The sequence below is a fragment of the Micropterus dolomieu genome, linkage group LG01, assembly GCF_021292245.1.
Source record: "Micropterus dolomieu isolate WLL.071019.BEF.003 ecotype Adirondacks linkage group LG01, ASM2129224v1, whole genome shotgun sequence".
In the NCBI taxonomy this organism is placed as follows: Eukaryota; Metazoa; Chordata; class Actinopteri; order Centrarchiformes; family Centrarchidae; genus Micropterus; species Micropterus dolomieu.
The window spans coordinates 3,793,190-3,812,517 of record NC_060150.1 but is presented as its reverse complement, the minus strand read 5'-3'; the positions used below and the strand labels follow the sequence as shown (position 1 = coordinate 3,812,517).

Sequence of the window (19,328 nt, the reverse complement as noted above, 5' to 3'; positions counted from 1 at the left end):
TTTTTAATTTATAAATTTATATCTAAACCTGAATTAACCCCCATCCTCGAGGATTAAAGACCTCTTGGGTTTTTAGTTTATAATGTAACTGTCTGAAACATTAAGTTAGTTATTAGCTGCCAACCTGTCCCAGATGTTGTCATTTCATATGTTACACCAGGTGTATTACACGTAGGCCGAATTCACCAGTGTTAAATAAACATTTAAATAAATTGTCATGTGTTTAGTCTGAGACGCAAGACGCTTACAGAAGAAGTTCTTAAAAAAGTCAAATTTTTGAATGGAATTTGGTTTGTAGAAACTAGCAAGGCCGAGTGAGTCCAGGTGAGATTTCTGTTGTGGGATATCTTTAGACTGATGCTGGAGAGAGAGTGACACTAGTGGGGAAAATGAAACCTATGAGGACTTCTCCTCCCACATTCACCTTTTGCCGGTTTATAATGACGACAATAATAATAATAATGTTAAGTTTGAGTAAAATGAAATAAGGTTTTGATACAACAATAAATAACCTCAATTTGTTTCTCCTTTAGCTGAACGACCACTTTTTTTTATTAACCAGTTGCTTTTAATCTGTGTAAATATCTTATTAAATGAAAGAATGAGTCAACTCTACATCTTCCTTAAATATAATTTGTCTTCCCTTTTCTTGGATTTCCCATCAAAAGAGCACACAGTGTTTAACACACAACTCTAAAGTCTCAGATGTTGGACTTTCCTAAAACTTTTTTAATTTATAAATTTATATCTAAACCTGAATTAACCCCCATCCTCGAGGATTAAAGACCTCTTGGGTTTTTAGTTTATAATGTAACTGTCTGAAACATTAAGTTAGTTATTAGCTGCCAACCTGTCCCAGATGTTGTCATTTCATATGTTACACCAGGTGTATTACACGTAGGCCGAATTCACCAGTGTTAAATAAACATTTAAATAAATTGTCATGTGTTTAGTCTGAGACGCAAGACGCTTACAGAAGAAGTTCTTAAAAAAGTCAAATTTTTGAATGGAATTTGGTTTGTAGAAACTAGCAAGGCCGAGTGAGTCCAGGTGAGATTTCTGTTGTGGGATATCTTTAGACTGATGCTGGAGAGAGAGTGACACTAGTGGGGAAAATGAAACCTATGAGGACTTCTCCTCCCACATTCACCTTTTGCCGGTTTATAATGAAAACAATAAAATTTGAGTTATATGAAATAAGGTTTGATGCAACCTTCAATTTTTTTTCTCATTTAGCTGAAGGAGCGTGTTTAATAAACCAGCTGCTTGTAATCTGCGTAAATGAAAGAATGAGTCAACTCCACATCTTCCCTAAATATAATTTGACTTTCCTTTTTTTGGACTTTCTTAAAACTTTTTTTATCTAAACCTGAATTAACCCCCATCCTCACAGATTAAAGAGCTCTTGGGTTGAAAATGTTACTAAAGTATGTAAGAATAATCAGGAAAATAAGTAAATATCCCATGTGACTGTTATACTATTATATATTCGATTTTTATTATTCCTGCATTAATGTAAAAGCAGGATTTTACTTTTGTAGGTGTTTTTTACACCTTCACAATGCTTTCCGTTGTCTAACCAACAGGACAAAGCTCAAGATTATTAAAAATAAATTTAAGTAATTCAAAGGAAAAGCAGCAAATCTTTACATTTGTGAAGGTGGAACCATGAAGTGAGAAATATCTTAAACGATCAATGTTGTTGCCAGTTAATTTCAATGTAAATCAAATAATCACGTCAGCTGTAGTTACATAACATGTTGGCTAGTGTAATTTATAATAAAACAATATCTGATAAACTCTTGTTTGTGTTTAAAAAGCTTAATTTGTAAAGTAACTGAAGCTGACAGATAAATGTAGGGAAACAAAAATGACAATATCTAAGTAAAGTACAAGTACCTCAAACTTGTACAGTACTTGAGTAAATGTACTTAATCACTGTCCACCACTGCAAACGGGGTAAATCAGAGGAGGAAAACATAATGCAGTAGGAAGTTATGACACCAGAATTTCGAAATACAGTCATGTTTATAATTGTGTTAAACTGCAGCAACAGTAGTTCTGCAGTAGATGTTGTAATTTCAGTAAGGAGTTGAAGTTATTATGTCTTTTAAATGATTTAAATTGTTTTGGAAAAGAGGGGTCACAGATATCTTGGCGTCAGCATATGTACTGTATGTCGGCTGATATGTAACATGCTGTAAAGAAATTCCAAAAGACCCGTGTTTCTTCACCAAAGAGCCGTAAAACACTTCATGTTCAAGCGATCCTCGCTTAATGCTTTAGTTTTTACCTGAACAAACCTAAAAGTTTTTACCCTGAACCCTCATGAAGCTGCTCTTGTTCACCAGAAGATGGCTCAGTGGTGCCAGCTCCAGATGCTGGACTGCAAGTACCTGGAGCAGGTGGACCAGCTGTACGACGACTCGTTCCCCATGGACATCCGACAGTACCTGAGCAGGTGGATCGAGAGCATTGACTGGTAAGAAGACAAGCAGCCGCCCTCCCAGGACACTCTTTATCTTTTTAAAAATAGATGTTTATTACACTTTCAAAAGTGCTTTATGGAAAGACCGCTCGAAGCAATTAAATAATCTGCAGATTAATCAATATTTCAAAGTACTTTATGAAGAAAACAAAAGTTAATATAAACATTGTCATTGAATGAAATGAGTATAAAAGTGTATTGTTCTGCAACTTTTTCATTATTGATTAATCTCCCTAATACTTTTTCTGATTAATTGAATCTATGCAAGCGATTAAATGTCAGAAAATGGTAAATAAAATACACATTACAATCTGTCAGATGTCTTTTTTAAATGTCTTGTTTTGTCCAAACAACAGTTTAACATATTTAGGATATTTAATTTACTTTGATAGAAACCAGAAAAAAGCAGCAAAGCCTTCCATTTAAAATTATTATCACAGCTTTTGGTGTTCTTGCTTGAAAAATGACGACAAGTGAATAAATAATTATGAGAATAGTTTTAATGTCAAATTTCAGGTCTTCACTGCGGATGTGCTTTTCATAACGTTTGTGTAGCAAGTATAGCAAACTAGTGATGAATCAGTATTTATTGAAATATATACTTGAAAGTAATTTAAATGGCTTCTGAAGTCGGATCAAAAACACAAAAAGTAATAATTAAATTAAGACCGTAACAGTGTCTGCTTTTAGAATCTGGATTTCATAGAGTGAAGTTATCTACGGCTGCAACTAACAATTATTTTCATTGTCGAGCAGTTGTTGGTCAGAAAATGGTGAAAAATGTTGATCAGTGTTTCCCAAAGCTCAAGAAGACGTCCTAAAATGTCTTGTTTTGTCTAGCGTGTGATTTATTGTTAGTAGAAGTTGAGTTATAGCGCTGAACAGTTAATCGGTTAGTTAAAAATGAATCTGACATTTTTGATAAACAATAGATCTATAATTGAATAAAAAAATCATTTGTTGTTGCAGCTTCTCCAACATGAGGATCTGCAAGTTTTCTGTGTTTTATATCACTGATAACATAATACTTTTTTTTGGATAATCAATAGTGATACTGTCTCTGCCTCCTCAGGGACACTGTGGCGGTTCAGGACTCTCTGGCCACCGTTCGGTTCCACGACCTCCTGGCTCAGCTGGACGACCAACACAGCCGCTTCGCCCTGGAGAACAACTTCCTGCTGCAGCACAACATCCGCAAGATCAAGAGGAACCTGCAGGTCGGACGCTCCGAAACCCAGCTGGACCAGAGACTTTTAGATAACTTTTGATAATTTATCATTTTGCTGATAGATTTTAAATGACGGGCGATTGTCTCTCTCCAGGATCGGTTCCAGGAAGATCCGGTCCACATGGCCATGATCATCTCCAGGAACCTGAAGGAGGAGCAGAGGATCCTGGCCACTGCGAAAAGTGTAGAGGTAAAACCTGCAGCAGCTTTTTATCTTTTTAAAACATCGTCTTTCCTTCCACTGATGTTTTCATTATTTTAAAAGGGAAATATTTTATTTTTTTATTATCACAGAAACAATGTTTCCTAACTGCAATGTACCGTAAAAAACGGAGCTCAGTATGTGCTGCAGTTTCAGGACAGCAAGTGTGCGCGCCTAAACTTAAGTTATTGATTATATGCATGTCGACCGGTTGACCCTACAACTGCGCACTGCGGCCTCATGGCCGACGTGCTAGTAGACAGGTTTAACCTCCTTCGTGTTGCTGTGCACTACCACCACCGCTCCACTAGAAGGCGCTGTCGCAAAAGAACTGCGGCCCCAGGATTGCGGGGGTCCTGAAACTGCAGCCTCGTGCGCTGCAGCTAGATAATATTCCAAATGGAGGCCCATACGTATGGCCACCGAAGCTTCTACGCGCTAGGAAAGGGAGGGGTGAGCGGTGAGTGAGCCGTTAGTCGCGATTTGCTACTCTCACCACTAGATGCCACTAAAACCTACACACCGAACCTGTAAATTGCTGCACTTTCTGTTACTGTAGTATATTAATGAATTATCTTGAGAGACTTAATCAGTGCACAACAGGGGCTCTTTTTTTTATTTTTATGATACCTTTGTTTTACCAGGCAAGTTAATTAAAAACAGTTTCTTATTTACAATCATGGCCTGCCAGGAGACAAAGCTTGTCTTTTTTCTGTACTATGACGAATCCTAAACTGACCATCAGGTTCCTGTACTGAGGCCCCTGGTGAGCAGAACATACAGACAAGGATGGATGTTTCCAATAATAAACGCATGTTAAATCGATGCCCATCGCAGCTAATTGCCCCAGAGTAAAACCTGTTCTTCCTACTAGAACATTAGAGCTAACCGTCCTGTCTGCAGCAGGAGGGCGAGGGGGTGGTGTCGGCCATGGTGGTGGAGAAACAGAAGCTGGACAACAAGGTGAAGGAGATGAAGGACAGAGTCCAGGTGAGACCACGAGGAGTAAGAACTCATCTGCTTTAACTGTCTGTACGGAAGCGTTTGTGATGTGAAGCTCAGATTTTAGTTTCCAGTTTTGATCTTCCTCAGTTGGCGGATCTGAACATCAAGAACCTCGAAGATCTGCAGGACGAGTACGTCTTTAAAATCAACACGCTGAAAAACAGAGGTGAGGAGAAGCGTCTTCTTCTGCAGTAATGGTAAAAAAAAAAAAAAAGACGGTTTGTGAAGTTAATTTACGTCTCTGTAGAGAACGAGATGAACGGCATGACGCCGAAGGAGCTTGAGAAGGAGAAGATGACGGTCGGGAGGATGGGCTTTGAGCTGAAAGCCAAACGGCAGGTGAGCAGACGTGATGGTTCGATTACCTGCGGTCGCTCGGCGCCGCGCCGCGTGTTGACGTGTCCGCTCTTTTTTTCCAGGACGTGGTGACCCAGCTGACCGACCTCCTGAACGTCACTCAGGCGCTGCTGTCGGACCTGATCTCCGAGGAGCTGCCGGAGTGGAAGCAGCGGCAGCAGATCGCCTGCATCGGCGGGCCGCCCAACGCCTGCGTGGACCAGCTGCAGAACTGGTGAGGCCGCCTGCGTCCACAAACAAACAACAGAAACACCTGGACCTCCTGTGTTCATGTCCAACTCTCCCCCCTCCTCATCCTCCCCTCTCTTCCTCCTACCTTCCTCATTCACCTCCTCTTCCTCCATCCTCCACCTCCCTCTACTCCTCTGTCCTCATCAATCTCATCTTCGTCCTCCTCCTCCCTCTTCCTATCTCTTTTGTCTTCATGCACCTCCTCCCTCCTGCTCTTCCTCCCTCCTCGTTCTCCTCCCTCCTCCCTTCCTTTCTCCTCTTCCTCTCTCCTGCTTCCCGTCCCTTCTGTCTTCCTGTCATCTTCATCAATCTCATCTTTGTCGTCCTCCTTTCTCCTCACCCCTCTCCTCCTCTTCCGCCCTCCTCTCTCCTCTTCATCTTCCTCATCCACCTCCTTCCTCCTGCTCTTTCTCCCTCCTCCTCATTCTCTGTCCTCCTCTTCATCCTCCTCTCTTCCCCCCTTCCTCTCTCCTCCTCCTCCCACCTCTTCCTCCTTCCTTTTATTCTCCATCCTGTCCTCCTCGATCCTCTCTCCTCTTCATCTTCCTCACCCACCTCCTTCCTCCTGCTCTTTCTCCCTCCTCCTCATTCACTGTCCTCCTCTTCATTCTCCTCTCTTCCCCCCTTCCTCTCTCCTCCTCCTCCTCCCACCTCTTCCTCCTTCCTTTTATTCTCCATCCTGTCCTCCTCGATCCTCTCTCCTCTTCATCTTCTTCATCCACCTCCCTCTTCTTCCCTCCTCTCCCCTTCCTGTCTCTCTCTGCCTCTTTCTCCTCTCCCCTCCTCCTCATCCTCACCACCCTCCTCCTTTCTCACTTCTCATTCACCTCCTCCACCTCTTCCTCCTTCCTCTTCTTCCCAATCCTCTGCCCTCATCCCTTCTCTCTCCTCTTCATCTTCTTCATCCACCATCCTCTTCTCCCTCTTCCTGTCTCCTCATCTACCTCCTCTTCCTCTTCATCCTCCTCCTCTTCCTCCTGCAGGTTCACAGCAGTAGCAGAGAGTCTCCAGCAGGTCCGTCAGCACCTGAAGAAGCTGCAGGAGTTGGAGCAGAAGTTCACCTACGACAGCGACCCCATCACACAGAAAAAAACTATCCTGGAGGCCCGAGCTCTGGAGCTCCTCAAGAACCTCCTCAGCAAGTAAGGAACACAAGTTACCGATCACCTTATTATTGATTATCAGCGAGGAATCTCATCCTCTTGGTTTTTTTGTCTATTGTAGTCTTGGACTTTAAATGCACCAGTAATGGACTGTGTGTGTGTGTGTGTGTGTGTGTGTGTGTGTGTGTGTAGCTCGCTGGTTGTAGAGAGGCAGCCCTGCATGCCCACCCACCCACAGAGACCCCTGGTGCTGAAAACAGGCGTCCAGTTCACTGTAAAACTCCGGTAAGAAAGTTAGAAAGTTACTAGTTTTATCTGATCTGTGGAGGAAATGAAGCTTCCTGCTGAATCACGAATTGATTACACGTATGGTTTTTTTGTTTTGTTTGTTTTTTTCTGTGAGAATAACCCAAATAAGACGTCAAGAACCAAGTGCAAAAAAAATATAAACGCAGAAAACGTGTCACAAAAGTAAAGAAACGAAAGTGCGGAGGCAAAATCATATAAGGAAGAAACAAGGCTGTAAGTCTTGTCATACTGTTTCTTTAAAAAAAAAAACTGCTCTGCAGATCTTTATCAACTCCATCCTGTTTCTTATCTTTTTTTCTTTTCATATTCAGGTTCCTGGTGAAGCTGCAGGAGTTTAACTACCAGCTCAAAGTCAAAGCTGTGTTTGATAAGTAAGTTTGCAGTCAGAAATTCATTCACCTGCTAGAAACTGTTCATTCCTGCATCTGTTTGAACACGTTAAATAAATCTCTTAACTTCTTCTTTTCCTCAGAGATGTTACAGAGAAGAAAGGGTATGTCTCACAACCATTTACGCACATTTGATTATATATTTATTCAAATACGTCTCTTTTAAAGTAAATCTACTGCAGATACTGACATAATAATAATAATAATAATAATGATGTTATTATGTCAGTATTTTCAACCCTATTTTGCCACGTATGTGACTAGTTGGGACAAATATTTTTAAAGTGGTCCAGTATTGAGCGAGCGTGCTGCAACGTAATCCTTCCGTCCTGTCAAAGTACGTCCACCAAAGTGCTTGTTTTGGCCGCTGACCGGCTCCGATAGTATTACAAAGTTGACAACATTATGGAAATTATCCCTACAGAGAGAGAGACCTTTTTCCAAAGAGTAAGATCTTTTTTGTTTAACCAGAAACAGTGGCTGTTTTGCTCTCATCAAAGCCACCAGACTCCCTTGACAATAATGGTAATTTTGCCTCTCTGCTGCCTCGATCGGTTAGTGTGAGTAATTGTGTTACTTTGGTGTTTTTAACACATTAAAACACCAAATTCACACAACAACAGGAACAAACAAACAAAAAAGTCACACAATAAGACAAATAAACTACCTGATCGAGGCAGCAATAGACCAGCAACTCCCGTGTTCCGCGAGGCTGTTTTTATCAATGGAGTCTGGTGGTGGCGCATTCGCTTGATATTGGAACAATTTCAAAATATTGTTTTCCCAATTAGTCACATGCGAAACATAGGAAAAGAAAGTCCACATTGAAAAATACCCAAGTTACCCTTTAAGTAAACAGGAATTTGGTCAATTTCATGCTCTGGAAAATATTTTAATGTTGAATAACTTATTGTTAACCTTATAATTTAACTTATTGAAACTGTGTCTAATGTCAGATTTCGGAAGTTCAACGTTTTGGGAACAAACACCAAAGTTATGAACATGGAGGAGTCAAACGGCAGCCTGGCAGCCGAGTTCAGACATTTGGTAAGACGATTTTGTTTGAACATAAAAAACCACTATATTATTTATTGGAGGTTTCTTCTTCTATTCCTCAATAAAATAAGGCAATTTTGATGGTGTGAATGTTTTTTGATTATTTAGATTCAGATTAGAAAACTTTAAAGTGTTAAACGTAGAATCTTTAAAATGGCATTTGTTATAACGCATTGTGCATACGTATCATTTAGCTGAACTTTAGTGTAAAAGTTTCTCTAACTCTTTCTTCGCGCAGCAACTGAAAGAGCAGAAAGTTGCCGGCAACCGAACAAACGAGGTAAGAGCCTGATGATATTAACAGAAATACTTACATACGATATATTTATCCCGTTATCCAAAGTAACGAAGATAAAGTCTTGAAGTTGTTGTAGACACGCTGAGGCAGGGGTCTGGTCCGTCCGTGTGGAATATTAAACAGCGGCATGGCAGTGCTGTTTATTCAGAAGTTTGCCGCTTCGGCCGGCAGTAGACGCCACAAGGGAAAGTCTAAGAGAACAATAGTGGAGAGTTTGGGCCTTCTGAAAAGTGGAAATGGTCATAAAAGGTTGGGAGTCACTGGGTTCATCTTTAACAGTGTGTTTGTATCTAATGAAGCTGTCGTGTGTTTTTTTTTTTTTTTTTGTTGTTGTTTTTTAATGTAAAATCTTCATCTGCAAAGTTACTAGTAACTAAAGCTGTCAGAAAAATGTAGGGGAGTAATGAGTACAATATAGTATCATAGCAAAAAAAGTGGTATGAGTACCTCATAACTGTACTCGAGCTTTTGAGTCATTTCTTTGTTCCTCTGGTGAAAAGGCAAAAAATTTCTTTAATGAATAAATGTCGAAGAATTATCCACTTAAATACAACTTCTTTTTTTTTTTATTTTTTTTTTTTTTATGCAGGTTGACTCATTTCTCTTTTTATTCATAATGACACGTTTTTAAATATTTAGTTCATGGTGAGTGATGGCTGCGATTTAACCATTTTCAGAAGAGGTACTAATTTTGCGCATACAAAACTCTTAAGCTGTATATAAACATAAAAAATAAAACAACTATATTACATTGCAGTAGTCTAAAGATGGGATTCAATCTGAGTATATTTGTGATTATGTGATCTGAACAGCATTACTGTTTCCCCCCATTTGACTGCGACTCTGCAGAATAAAACATTAGAAGCAATTACAGTCGGATCAGAAATACTGTATTGATCCCCGGGAGGAAATCGTTTTGTTAACATCGCAAGAAACAGAAATAATAGTAGAAAATATAATGAAATGTACAAATAAAATATAAATCTAAAGTAGTGTTTCACAGTATAGAGTAACCGTTAAAACACATAATATTGCACAACATGTTAAACAACACAGGTACTTTTTTTTTAAGCATTAATCATTCATGGTTTACTTGTTTCCTAGAGAGTGTTGTGGTTGTTTTGTGTAGTTTCATTGAGCTGAGTGTGTGTTTGTTCAGGGTCCTCTGATCGTCACCGAGGAGCTCCACTCGCTCAGCTTCGAGTCCGAGCTGCAGCTCAACCAGTCGGGACTCAACATCAAACTGGAGGTGAGACCGGACGACTGCTGCAGGAGACGGTTCACCCAAACCGAAATGAAAGACTGGCTTGGTGACGTGTATTTACTCATGATTGATTACTCTCTGTTGTTGTTGTTGTTGTTGTTGTTGCGGATGCAGGCCATGTCTCTGCCTGTCGTCGTCATCTCTAACGTCTGTCAGCTGCCTAGCGGCTGGGCCTCCATCCTCTGGTACAACATGCTCACCACCGAGCCCAAGGTGAAGAGACACAAACACACACAGAAAAAGATGCACTGATTTAGAGCCTGACCAACATATCGACAGGGCTCATGACACAATATGTCAATATGTCACAGGCTGCATTTCAAGGATATTTTAACATTATTCTTCTTAACTAAAATGAACTGACAGAACAATTTCTCATCTGGCCACCACATGTTATCACACACATTTTATTTACCGCACATAAGAATGAATGATTGCTCTAGCAATTATAGTTTTTATTTTAGATCGTAGCTCCTGTGACCAGTTCGGGGAGTCCGTTTTCAAATGGTTAAATTAGAGAAACATAAAAACGGGAATATATTTTTTATTCACAGAACTTTGATAAGAAAGAAATGAAGGTATCGTTGCCACAAATATTTGTTTGTGTTATGTTTTTATGAAATGTACATTCTCATAAATTGGTGTTGGGTTTAAAGGTCAGGTATGTTTGACCATCATGAGATTGTTAATTTAAGTTTCCTCTCCTCGTCCTCAGAATCTGAAGTTCTTCCTCACCCCTCCGCCGGCAAAGTGGTCTCAGCTGTCCGAGGTTCTCAGCTGGCAGTTCTCCTCCGTCACCAAGCGAGGCCTGAACCAGGAGCAGCTCAACATGCTGGCTGACAAACTGCTCGGTACAACACAAAACCACACACGTCATCAGAACTTGCTCACGCATGAATTAAATGTAATGTAAAACCTGAATTTTTTTTCTGTAGGAGCCAAAGCCATGAGGAACCCAGAGGGACAAATCCCCTGGACCAAGTTCTGCAAGGTGAGCCGCAGTCAGACTGTGAGACAGGCTTGTCTGGTTTTTAATTAAAAATATAGTATTTATTCTTCTACATGGGCTTATTTTGTTGTTATATAAAAGTAAAACGTACTGTCCTGTCCTTATGTCTTGTTTATGAAGTGCATATTGGATCTTTACTTCTCGATCTAAGGGGATTCTTTTGCCTAGCATTTGTCACCTTTTAATAAAAAGCGGCCGGCAAAAAGAGAAGTTTTCTGCCTTGATATAAAAGAAGAGAGTTTCAGCCAAGGGTGCAGCGGGTCAGTAAATAAACTCTAATAAACTAGAAACGGGACCAATCACATGGACCTGAGAAAAATGGAGAGAGGTCTTCAAGTATGTGTTTCACCGAGCCATGTCTCGTTATGGGAATATCAGGAAAGACTCCAACAGCAGAACATGCTGATCAGCCTCTGGGGACAGAAAGCAGATCTGAGAGGTCTAGATGGTTCATAATGAAGCAGAAGATCAGAGATGTATTTTATCCGTAAAACCATTCAGTGCTTTATAAACCAGCAGCAGTACTTTAAAATCAGACGGACAGGAAGCCAGTGTAAAGACTCTGTGAGAACAGTCGTGGAGTCGAAACCTTTTATTTTGTCCTTCAGCAGAGTGCCAACGAGAAAGCGTTTCCCTTCTGGCTGTGGATTGAAGGAATCCTGGATGTGATTAAAAGACACCTGCTTTCCCTCTGGAACGACGGGTGAGTGCTGTTGTGATCGCGCCTCAACATCCACAGGGTAGATGGAGTAAAACTTTCTGACGGTGTGTGTGTACGTATTATTATTTTTTCTGTGCAGCTCCATCATGGGCTTCATCAGTAAGGAGAGGGAGAAGGCTCTGCTGAGTGACAAGTGTCCCGGGACCTTCCTGCTCAGGTTCAGTGAGAGCAGCAGAGAGGGAGCCATCACCTTCACCTGGGTCGAGCACGACGTCCACGGTGAGCAAAGGGCAGACGTGGAGGAAGGATCACTTCTGTGTTTTTAAACTTGAGCCATATATTCACATATTTCGGTGTCAAAATGACTAGCGGGTACAAACAGCTTTGGTATCCGTGCAGTCGTCGTCCTTTTTGCCACCGACAAGCTCAGACCGTTACACCAGGTGTCTGTCAACATCTTGGGAAGGATTGTTGCAGGAAGACGAGGGTGGGAACGTGAGCCAGAGTTGGAGAGAGGAGTTTGTTGTGTTGGAATAACGAAAAAATAGTCTTGCTTGCGGCTCCTCTACACACAACAATCGTTTCCTGGAACAACTCATGTGATTTCAGAGCGAGAATTCAGTTTCTGATTAAAACAAAGGGTGTATCTGCCAAATATTAAACTGAAATGCGTGTGTGTCACGTCCCAGCTCACTAGGTGTAGTGGACGTACGCTTAAACCAGTAGGAGTGGGAATCACCAGAGGCCCCATGATACGATATTATCACCATACGTATGTCACGATAAGATATTATTGCGATTTTTAAACACACTGCAATTTATTGCAATATTCTATCTTTTTCCCAACTTCAAATTGTGTCCCCAAAGGAAAATTCTTTTTCTAGTGGACTGAAAAAGCAATTTTATTAGTGCCAAAAAACAAACTTCTCATGTACAATTTATATAATAAAAGATCGATACTTGACGTTCGTGTGACAATATGATATTGCCTTGCAAAATATCGCGATACTATGCTGTTTCGAATTTTGTTTTTTCTTCTTTTTTTTTTCCCCCACCCCTATAAACCAGTAGTTTTTGGTATGGTGGAAGTTATTTATTCACAAGAGAATCGTTACAAGGTTTAAACAACAAAAGTTGGGCAAGTAGGTGCTGCAAAAACATAAACACAAGATAACAAAAAGAGATCCTTTCAAAACGGGGATTACTAATTAATGCAAAAACCATTCTAATGGGGACTTAAAACAAAACACAGGGAGCGCAGCGCCCCTAAAGCTAAGCATTAATAAAGAAAGTATCCTGACCAGGGAGAGCACAGCAGGCTCTCTCTAACAGGCAACATGAGGGGTTTTAAAACAGCAGGCCTCAAACACAGCTCGCGGATCGGTGGACGGCCTTAGCGCTGCTCCAATCAAGATCTTGGATGTAGGCGGGAGCAGACGGGTCTTCACAGACACCAGCCAATCCTGTGTTACCTGTGTAATAACCATGAACCAGAGCTGCATAATGCTAAACTATTACCTGTTGTTGTTACTTTGGTATTACTTAATCTTTATTATTGAACTATTACTGAGCTGTAACGTAAAGTGCTACCTCGTCTTTTTCTCCCGAGACGTCTCGTTTTGTCCGGCCAGCAATGCAAAACCCAAATATATGCAGTTTCCTTTTTTATTTGTGATAAAGAAAAGCATCAAATCCTCACGGTTGAAGCGGGAAGCAGCAAAGATTTTGCTTTTTAGCTTAAAAAATGATTAAAATCATTATTTTATTATCAAAAAAGTTGCTATAGAAGTGGTCAGAAGTCAGCACTTATCACAGGCTACGATTAGACTGGAGGTTAACAGATGTTTTTGGGAAACAAAAAGGTGGAAATCCACTCCGGCAGCCCCGTGATGGATGATAATTAAGTTTTTCTAATTGTTTCTAACTTCTCTCTTTATGAACCCAGACAAGCCGCTGTACCACTCTGTGGAGCCGTACACGAAGAAGGAGCTGTCCGCCGTCTCTCTGCCCGACATCATCCGCACCTACAAGGTGATGGCCGCCGAGAACATCCCCGAGAACCCGCTCCGCTTCCTCTACCCCGACATCCCCAAAGACAAGGCCTTCGGGAAGTACTACCCCAAACCTTCGGAGAGTAAGTCGCCAAACTCCAGTTGTAGCCCTAACAAAAGTGCGGTAATATTGAGGTACTTTACTTATGAAGTACTTCATTTTTCTGCTACTTTGTACTTCTACTCCAGGTTGTACGTCACTATTATTATTTATCTGACACTTGAAGCTGCTTACTGAAGATTTTTACATTCAAAACACATGATCAGTTTATAAAATATGATGCTTTATTCGGTGTGTAAAATCTTCTTGTTGTTTTTTTTTAATATTTTAATCAATCTTAAAATGTTCAGACTTTTTTCATGCACATTAACTCATTTGAAGAAACTGAAATTTTCAAAAACTTCATTCATTTCAAGAGCATTTTAAAACGAATTGATTTTAATTTAAAAACAAAAACATACCTACTGCAATGACAATGATGTACAATAAAACATAAAGCATTCATACACCGTCAATACTACTAATGTCTTTTACTTTTGATGCTTTAAGTACATTTTCCTTACAATACTTCAGCTGACATATACTTTTACTTGTATATTTATTGCGTGGTATTACTACTTAGTAAGGTATCTGAACTGCCCAGCTCATTACAATGTAATTTACTGTCTTATTTAATTTACCGCAAACACATTTTAACGTGTGTTTCACTGACTTCCAGCGTCAGAGCCGATGGACGTGGAGAACCCAGAGACGACCGGCTACATGAAGACGGAGCTCATATCGGTGTCAGAAGTGTAAGCAGAGAAAGCGTCGGTCATCATAAGTGATGTGACATATTGACCAAAGTTAATGTTCTTCTGTCCTGCTGGTCCAGACCTCCGTCCAGACTGCAGGACAACATCCTGCCGATGTCTCCTGACGACTACAAGGCTTTGTCGCAGTACGTCAGTCCCAGAGACATCGATGCTGTGGTGAGTAATAAATACTTTAACTTCCTCCCCTAATTTAGACACAGCCAGCAAAGCATGAGTGGCTTTACCTCCGTTAAAATCTTCTCTAACTGAGCTTCCGTGTTTATGGTAACAAACAAATATTTTATACAAGTTCCCAAATATAAATACCAGCGGCGTCGGGAGTTTTTCTTAGTACGTCAAACATTTAGGCTCCTAATGAGACTGTTTTCTAAGTCAGAAAGACGGTTTATTGGTAGAAAATAGTGGTCGATATTTGTCACTGGCCAATGCTGATATTTAGAGAGCAGGATATATAATGCAGGGATCCAAACAAAGGAAAGTCACGTATAATCCCATTATTCCAGCAGAGTATTCTCTACAGCAGGAGTCGGCAATATACAAAGATGAAGACATCCAGGGCGCCAGCGTTCATCATTTATTTTTAATTTATGCACTCATAGTAAGTCCGATTTTTAATTGAAGTTTGATTCTTAATAATAAGACATAATAATTAGGACTTTCAAACGATTAAAAAATTAATCTAATTAATTAAAAGTTGTGTAACTCGTTTGTAGTTTTGTAATTATTAATAGAGTGAATCGAAATGAATCACATGTATCGTTATTTGCCGTGATAAGCATTTAAAATGCTCTAATTCAAATAGATTTTGGTAGATGAGTGCATCAATGATAATAAACTCAAACTTATGTAGCTAAATATCTTTATTTCCCATGCGCTCATAACCTTTTTTTTTTCACTGTTCATATGCAGTAACAATGCATAAATAAAAATAAATAAAAACAGTTTTTATTAAAAATACTAATAGCGTTTTTGTGGTATTGAAGACCTTCAAGAAACTTTAGGCACTGAACAAGAGCGGGTCAAGCCTGGTTAAAACTTCTAAAGTCACGGTATACTGTTAACTCCCAACATGTCATGTGTCCGTCAGTCAGAAGGCTAAAATAGTAACAAATGCCTCTTTTACCAACATTTTTTTCATCATATTTTCTGTCTCTGTTGCACTTTTCATACAAACCGGATGTTGAGCCAATCAAATTAAAGCAAAAACGAATTTCAAAATTGAATGTTTTAGTTTGGGCCGGTCTTACAGACACACAGACCAAGATACATACAGACACAGACTCAAACAGAAGTACTCCTATACACCGGTCGCTGATGTTGCAGCTGCGCTTGTCTCCGTCTTTCCCGCGTTGGATCCCGGTTACCTAAGTTACCTAGGAAAAATGAGTTCCCGCATGTTTTCAGAGTTGTGGTATCTGCTTGGTGCCGAAGTACTGGTCCTCCTTGAACTGGTATATGTGCTTCTAATGATTCCTTTCAAATATAAACTTGGCTCATGAAGGCAGGTGTGGGGGATCATTACCAGAAGGTCTGTACCAAAGCAACATCCCAGCATTTATTCTTTTTTATTATAAGAATGTGTCCAAAACCCGTTTCCCCAGACCGTAGCCTTTCTCTCTGACTGTCGGGACTAATAAAATGACTCTTGCTGCAGAACAATGTCATTTCTTTTTTCTTTCTCCTGTTTCTGCCCGCGATCTGACTAGTTCGGATTTTATTTCAAGTAAATTGTAAACGTAAAAGGTTTTATTTGAGGCGTCTGATGTCTGTCTGTCCAGCTGTAACTGTCGCTGTGTGTCTGTCTCTGTGTTTTTCTTCCTCCTCCTCTTTTCAGACCAACGATCTGATTCCTGGATTTGAGGAGTTTGAAGTTCAGGTAGATGCAGCTTAAATCTGTTGCTCTACAACAAAGACTGGACCACATCTCTTCATCTGCTTCAATGCACTTGCAATTTTTTGTATAAAAACGCATAAACCCAGGGCTCCGCTAACGTCACAGCAACACCACCCTTTGAAGCACGTACAAAATTACATAACATTAATAAAAGCTGCAAAGATAAGTCGATTAAACAGTTTTGGAATCATTGTAGTAATTTTTCTAGTAAAATTGGCAAACATCGGCTGGTTAAATAAGCAAAAATGTAATGTTTTTTTCTTTGATTAATGATTAATAACCCAATATTTAGTTTACAATCATAAAACTAAATATTGGGTTTTGAATGCATCTTATAGACCCTTTTATTGGCAAAATAATAAAAACAATCATTAGTTGCAGCCCTGATATTAATCAATAATATTCATCCTGCATTTAATTTCTGTTAACTGGATTGTGACGCAGCTGCATGTGTTTGACGTAAAGTCACTTTTGATTACTAAACAATGTAGTTCGTCCTTTACTTGAAAGCTACAGTTCTCAGCACAAGTCGCTTACCTTTTGTATGTTCTCCACCCCCCCCCTTTAAAAAAACAGACACTTATTGAACAAGAATAACTGAAAAAGGTTTTCTTCTTCTCTTCCCAGATGAACGAGTATGCGGACGAAAACTGAGGAGTTTCTTCACTTCATCCATGTATTCACACTGCTCTTTCTTTGTTTCTTTAGAGGTCATAGGATCTCGGTTGATCATGCAATATGCTCTTGGTCATGTTGTGGGCCTTGAAAGTCTCCTTTTAACTTTGGATACAGATCAGTAAAGTAAGCAGTCACCTTGCAGGAACAATGGAGAAAGCAAAGCACCGTTTGGACTGCGTGAACATTACAGGGGGAGGTGGGGAATCATTCATTGTATATTAATTTAAAAAGACAAAAGCCTCCACAGTGTGGCGCCGTAGAGTTGAAGGGGCGGCTAAGATACTGTATTTCAGATGTCACAATCCTTCTCAAGAGTACTAACTCACTGGAAACTGAACACACAAACACGTTAATATCACTCAGTGTGACATAAACTCACACAGGATGTCATTATCTCCGATGTCCATCGTGAATACACGTCAACAAATCTGCTCAGAAATCAGAGGAAAAATACACGTCAGAACCTGAGAATCATCAGGTTTTTAAGTTTTTCTTCAGTACCAAAGTAATCTAGTTGTAGTTTACTGTACATCCAAGCGTCCTCTGCAAACAGGAGCTGCTTATGGCTAATTCAGCAAACTTTTAATGGTGCCGGTTTGCGTCATTTAGGTAAGCAAAGTTTATTTCTTGAGCGCACTTAAACACAGAGTTGCACCAAAGAGCCCAGAGAAACAGCAGGTAATGTTTTCTGGGGTTGGCGCTCCACACACATGGTTAAAATCTCCCCACCTCCCCTGAAGAAGTAAATCCAGTCCGACTGGGGCTTAAATCACGTTTCAACATCATCTGTCACTTTGATGTACGTCTGTCTCTTTTAATAAAATGTGAACTTTAAATTCCCCAGTAACTGTAAAACAGTGCAGTTTGAAGAATGTGATTCTGTATGTTTGTTAAAAGTTTATGTTTCTGGGAAATTGTAGACATCTTCCTGTAGCAATCTGCCTGAGCTTTTTATTTAAGTTAGTGTATTCTGCGTTTTTCATAAAGGTGATGTAACAGTGGGACAGCTGAGGCAATCAAACAACTTAAAGAGTTTTGTTTATTTCTGAAGAAACTTTCTGATGCTTATAAATCATGTAGAAATAAAAGTTCTTTTACTGGAGATCATCCCATGAAAGTCGGCTGTTTTTTCTAGTATCAAAAACTATTCACCATAAATGTTCTACGGATATAAAGTTCAGCCATCAGAATAATAATTAAAGTATTATGAGTGTAAAATTTCGGGTTTGAGTCTGACTTTTGTGTGTTTTTGTTGTATGAAAAGATACAATCAGCTGCAGCTCATTAAGACAACAGCTGGTTCAAACCTCAGTCTGTTTTATTCCTTTAAAAAAAAAAAAAACATCACAGGATGCAGAGAAACCATCAGGATGAAGTTGTGCTAAGATGGTGAACATGACACCACAGTCCGCATTTAAGCATCATCGCTGCGATCACGTTAGCATCATGACTTTAGCGGTTAGCTCACAAGTTGTGGGTTCAAGGCTCGAGCACTCTTTATGTTTTAACAACTAACATCCCGGTTGAGGTATTTGACAAATTACAACAGGGTTGTATAACAAGATGCAGTTTCTAGTTCCATTTATGCTACAAAGCAAACGATACATGCAGAAATAAAACTATTTTGCATGGTGCAGTGCTGAAGATGAATTTAGGAGATGGGTACCAACGACCTTCTGATTTCCAGTCAGGGTGCTTTCAGTTGCTCCTCTGTAAAACTTAACGAGACAAGACTCAATGAAGTCTCTGAAGACCAACAGCTCAGACAGACTGTAAGATTCAGGGTTCGATCCAGCAGGTGAAGCAGGTGCACGACTGACCAGAAGAAGTTTAGGGTTCAATTCTCACTCCTGTTAATATGAATGACTTTTGAAGTCGGATGTCCAAAGGCAGAAGTCAACGGTTCAGAAATGTTTCAGATTAAGTAGCTCCGTGAGTTAGATAACTAGTTTGAAGTTTTGAAGTTGTGGGTTCGATCCTTGGATAACATTACTCATTTTGAGGGCCAACGCCCAGATGAAAGAGTGAAAAGCTTAAATAATGATCCCAGTGGCTCAGCGTGTTAGAAGCCTTTTCAGGTATTTTGAGTCTCCAGGTTCGATTCTCACTCTTAGCGATGACTTTAGAAGTTGGCGCTCCAAAAGAAAGGGAAAAGCTCTAAGAAAGAAACAGTATGTGTTTCAGATCAAATAGCTCAGTGTGATGAAAGACTGATCAGAAGTTCTGATGGTTGTTGGTTCAAGTCTTGGATTACCTTATGAAAGACTACAAAGCTTAAATAATGTTAAA

General features: G+C 39.9%; 1 protein-coding gene across 10 annotated transcripts in view; it reads left to right on the top strand.

Moving 5' to 3' along the window:
* stat1a (signal transducer and activator of transcription 1a) overlaps positions 1-18,141 on the top strand; it is a 19,811-nt gene extending 1,670 nt beyond the window's left edge. The window contains exons 2-25 of one of the 10 annotated variants that reach the window (XM_046052583.1): positions 2,352-2,482; positions 3,561-3,705; positions 3,811-3,906; positions 4,825-4,908; positions 5,011-5,089; positions 5,171-5,262; positions 5,343-5,494; positions 6,495-6,653; positions 6,807-6,899; positions 7,235-7,294; positions 7,396-7,416; positions 8,269-8,359; positions 8,607-8,648; positions 9,826-9,915; positions 10,045-10,143; positions 10,646-10,781; positions 10,866-10,921; positions 11,551-11,642; positions 11,740-11,879; positions 13,546-13,734; positions 14,371-14,446; positions 14,527-14,623; positions 16,302-16,343; positions 16,989-18,141. In XM_046052583.1, coding sequence (XP_045908539.1) covers positions 2,355-2,482; positions 3,561-3,705; positions 3,811-3,906; positions 4,825-4,908; positions 5,011-5,089; positions 5,171-5,262; positions 5,343-5,494; positions 6,495-6,653; positions 6,807-6,899; positions 7,235-7,294; positions 7,396-7,416; positions 8,269-8,359; positions 8,607-8,648; positions 9,826-9,915; positions 10,045-10,143; positions 10,646-10,781; positions 10,866-10,921; positions 11,551-11,642; positions 11,740-11,879; positions 13,546-13,734; positions 14,371-14,446; positions 14,527-14,623; positions 16,302-16,343; positions 16,989-17,015 — 2,286 coding nt within the window. In that variant the 5' untranslated portion in view covers positions 2,352-2,354 and the 3' untranslated portion in view covers positions 17,016-18,141. Of the gene's footprint in view, positions 1-2,351; positions 2,483-3,560; positions 3,706-3,810; positions 3,907-4,821; positions 4,909-5,010; positions 5,090-5,170; positions 5,263-5,342; positions 5,495-6,494; positions 6,654-6,806; positions 6,900-7,234; positions 7,295-7,395; positions 7,417-8,268; positions 8,360-8,606; positions 8,649-9,825; positions 9,916-10,029; positions 10,144-10,645; positions 10,782-10,865; positions 10,922-11,547; positions 11,643-11,739; positions 11,880-13,545; positions 13,735-14,370; positions 14,451-14,526; positions 14,624-16,301; positions 16,344-16,988 lie in introns of those variants that run through there. The other 9 variants (XM_046052530.1, XM_046052537.1, XM_046052559.1 and 6 more) reach the window with 9 other exon arrangements.
* The last annotated feature ends 1,187 nt before the right edge of the window (positions 18,142-19,328 follow it).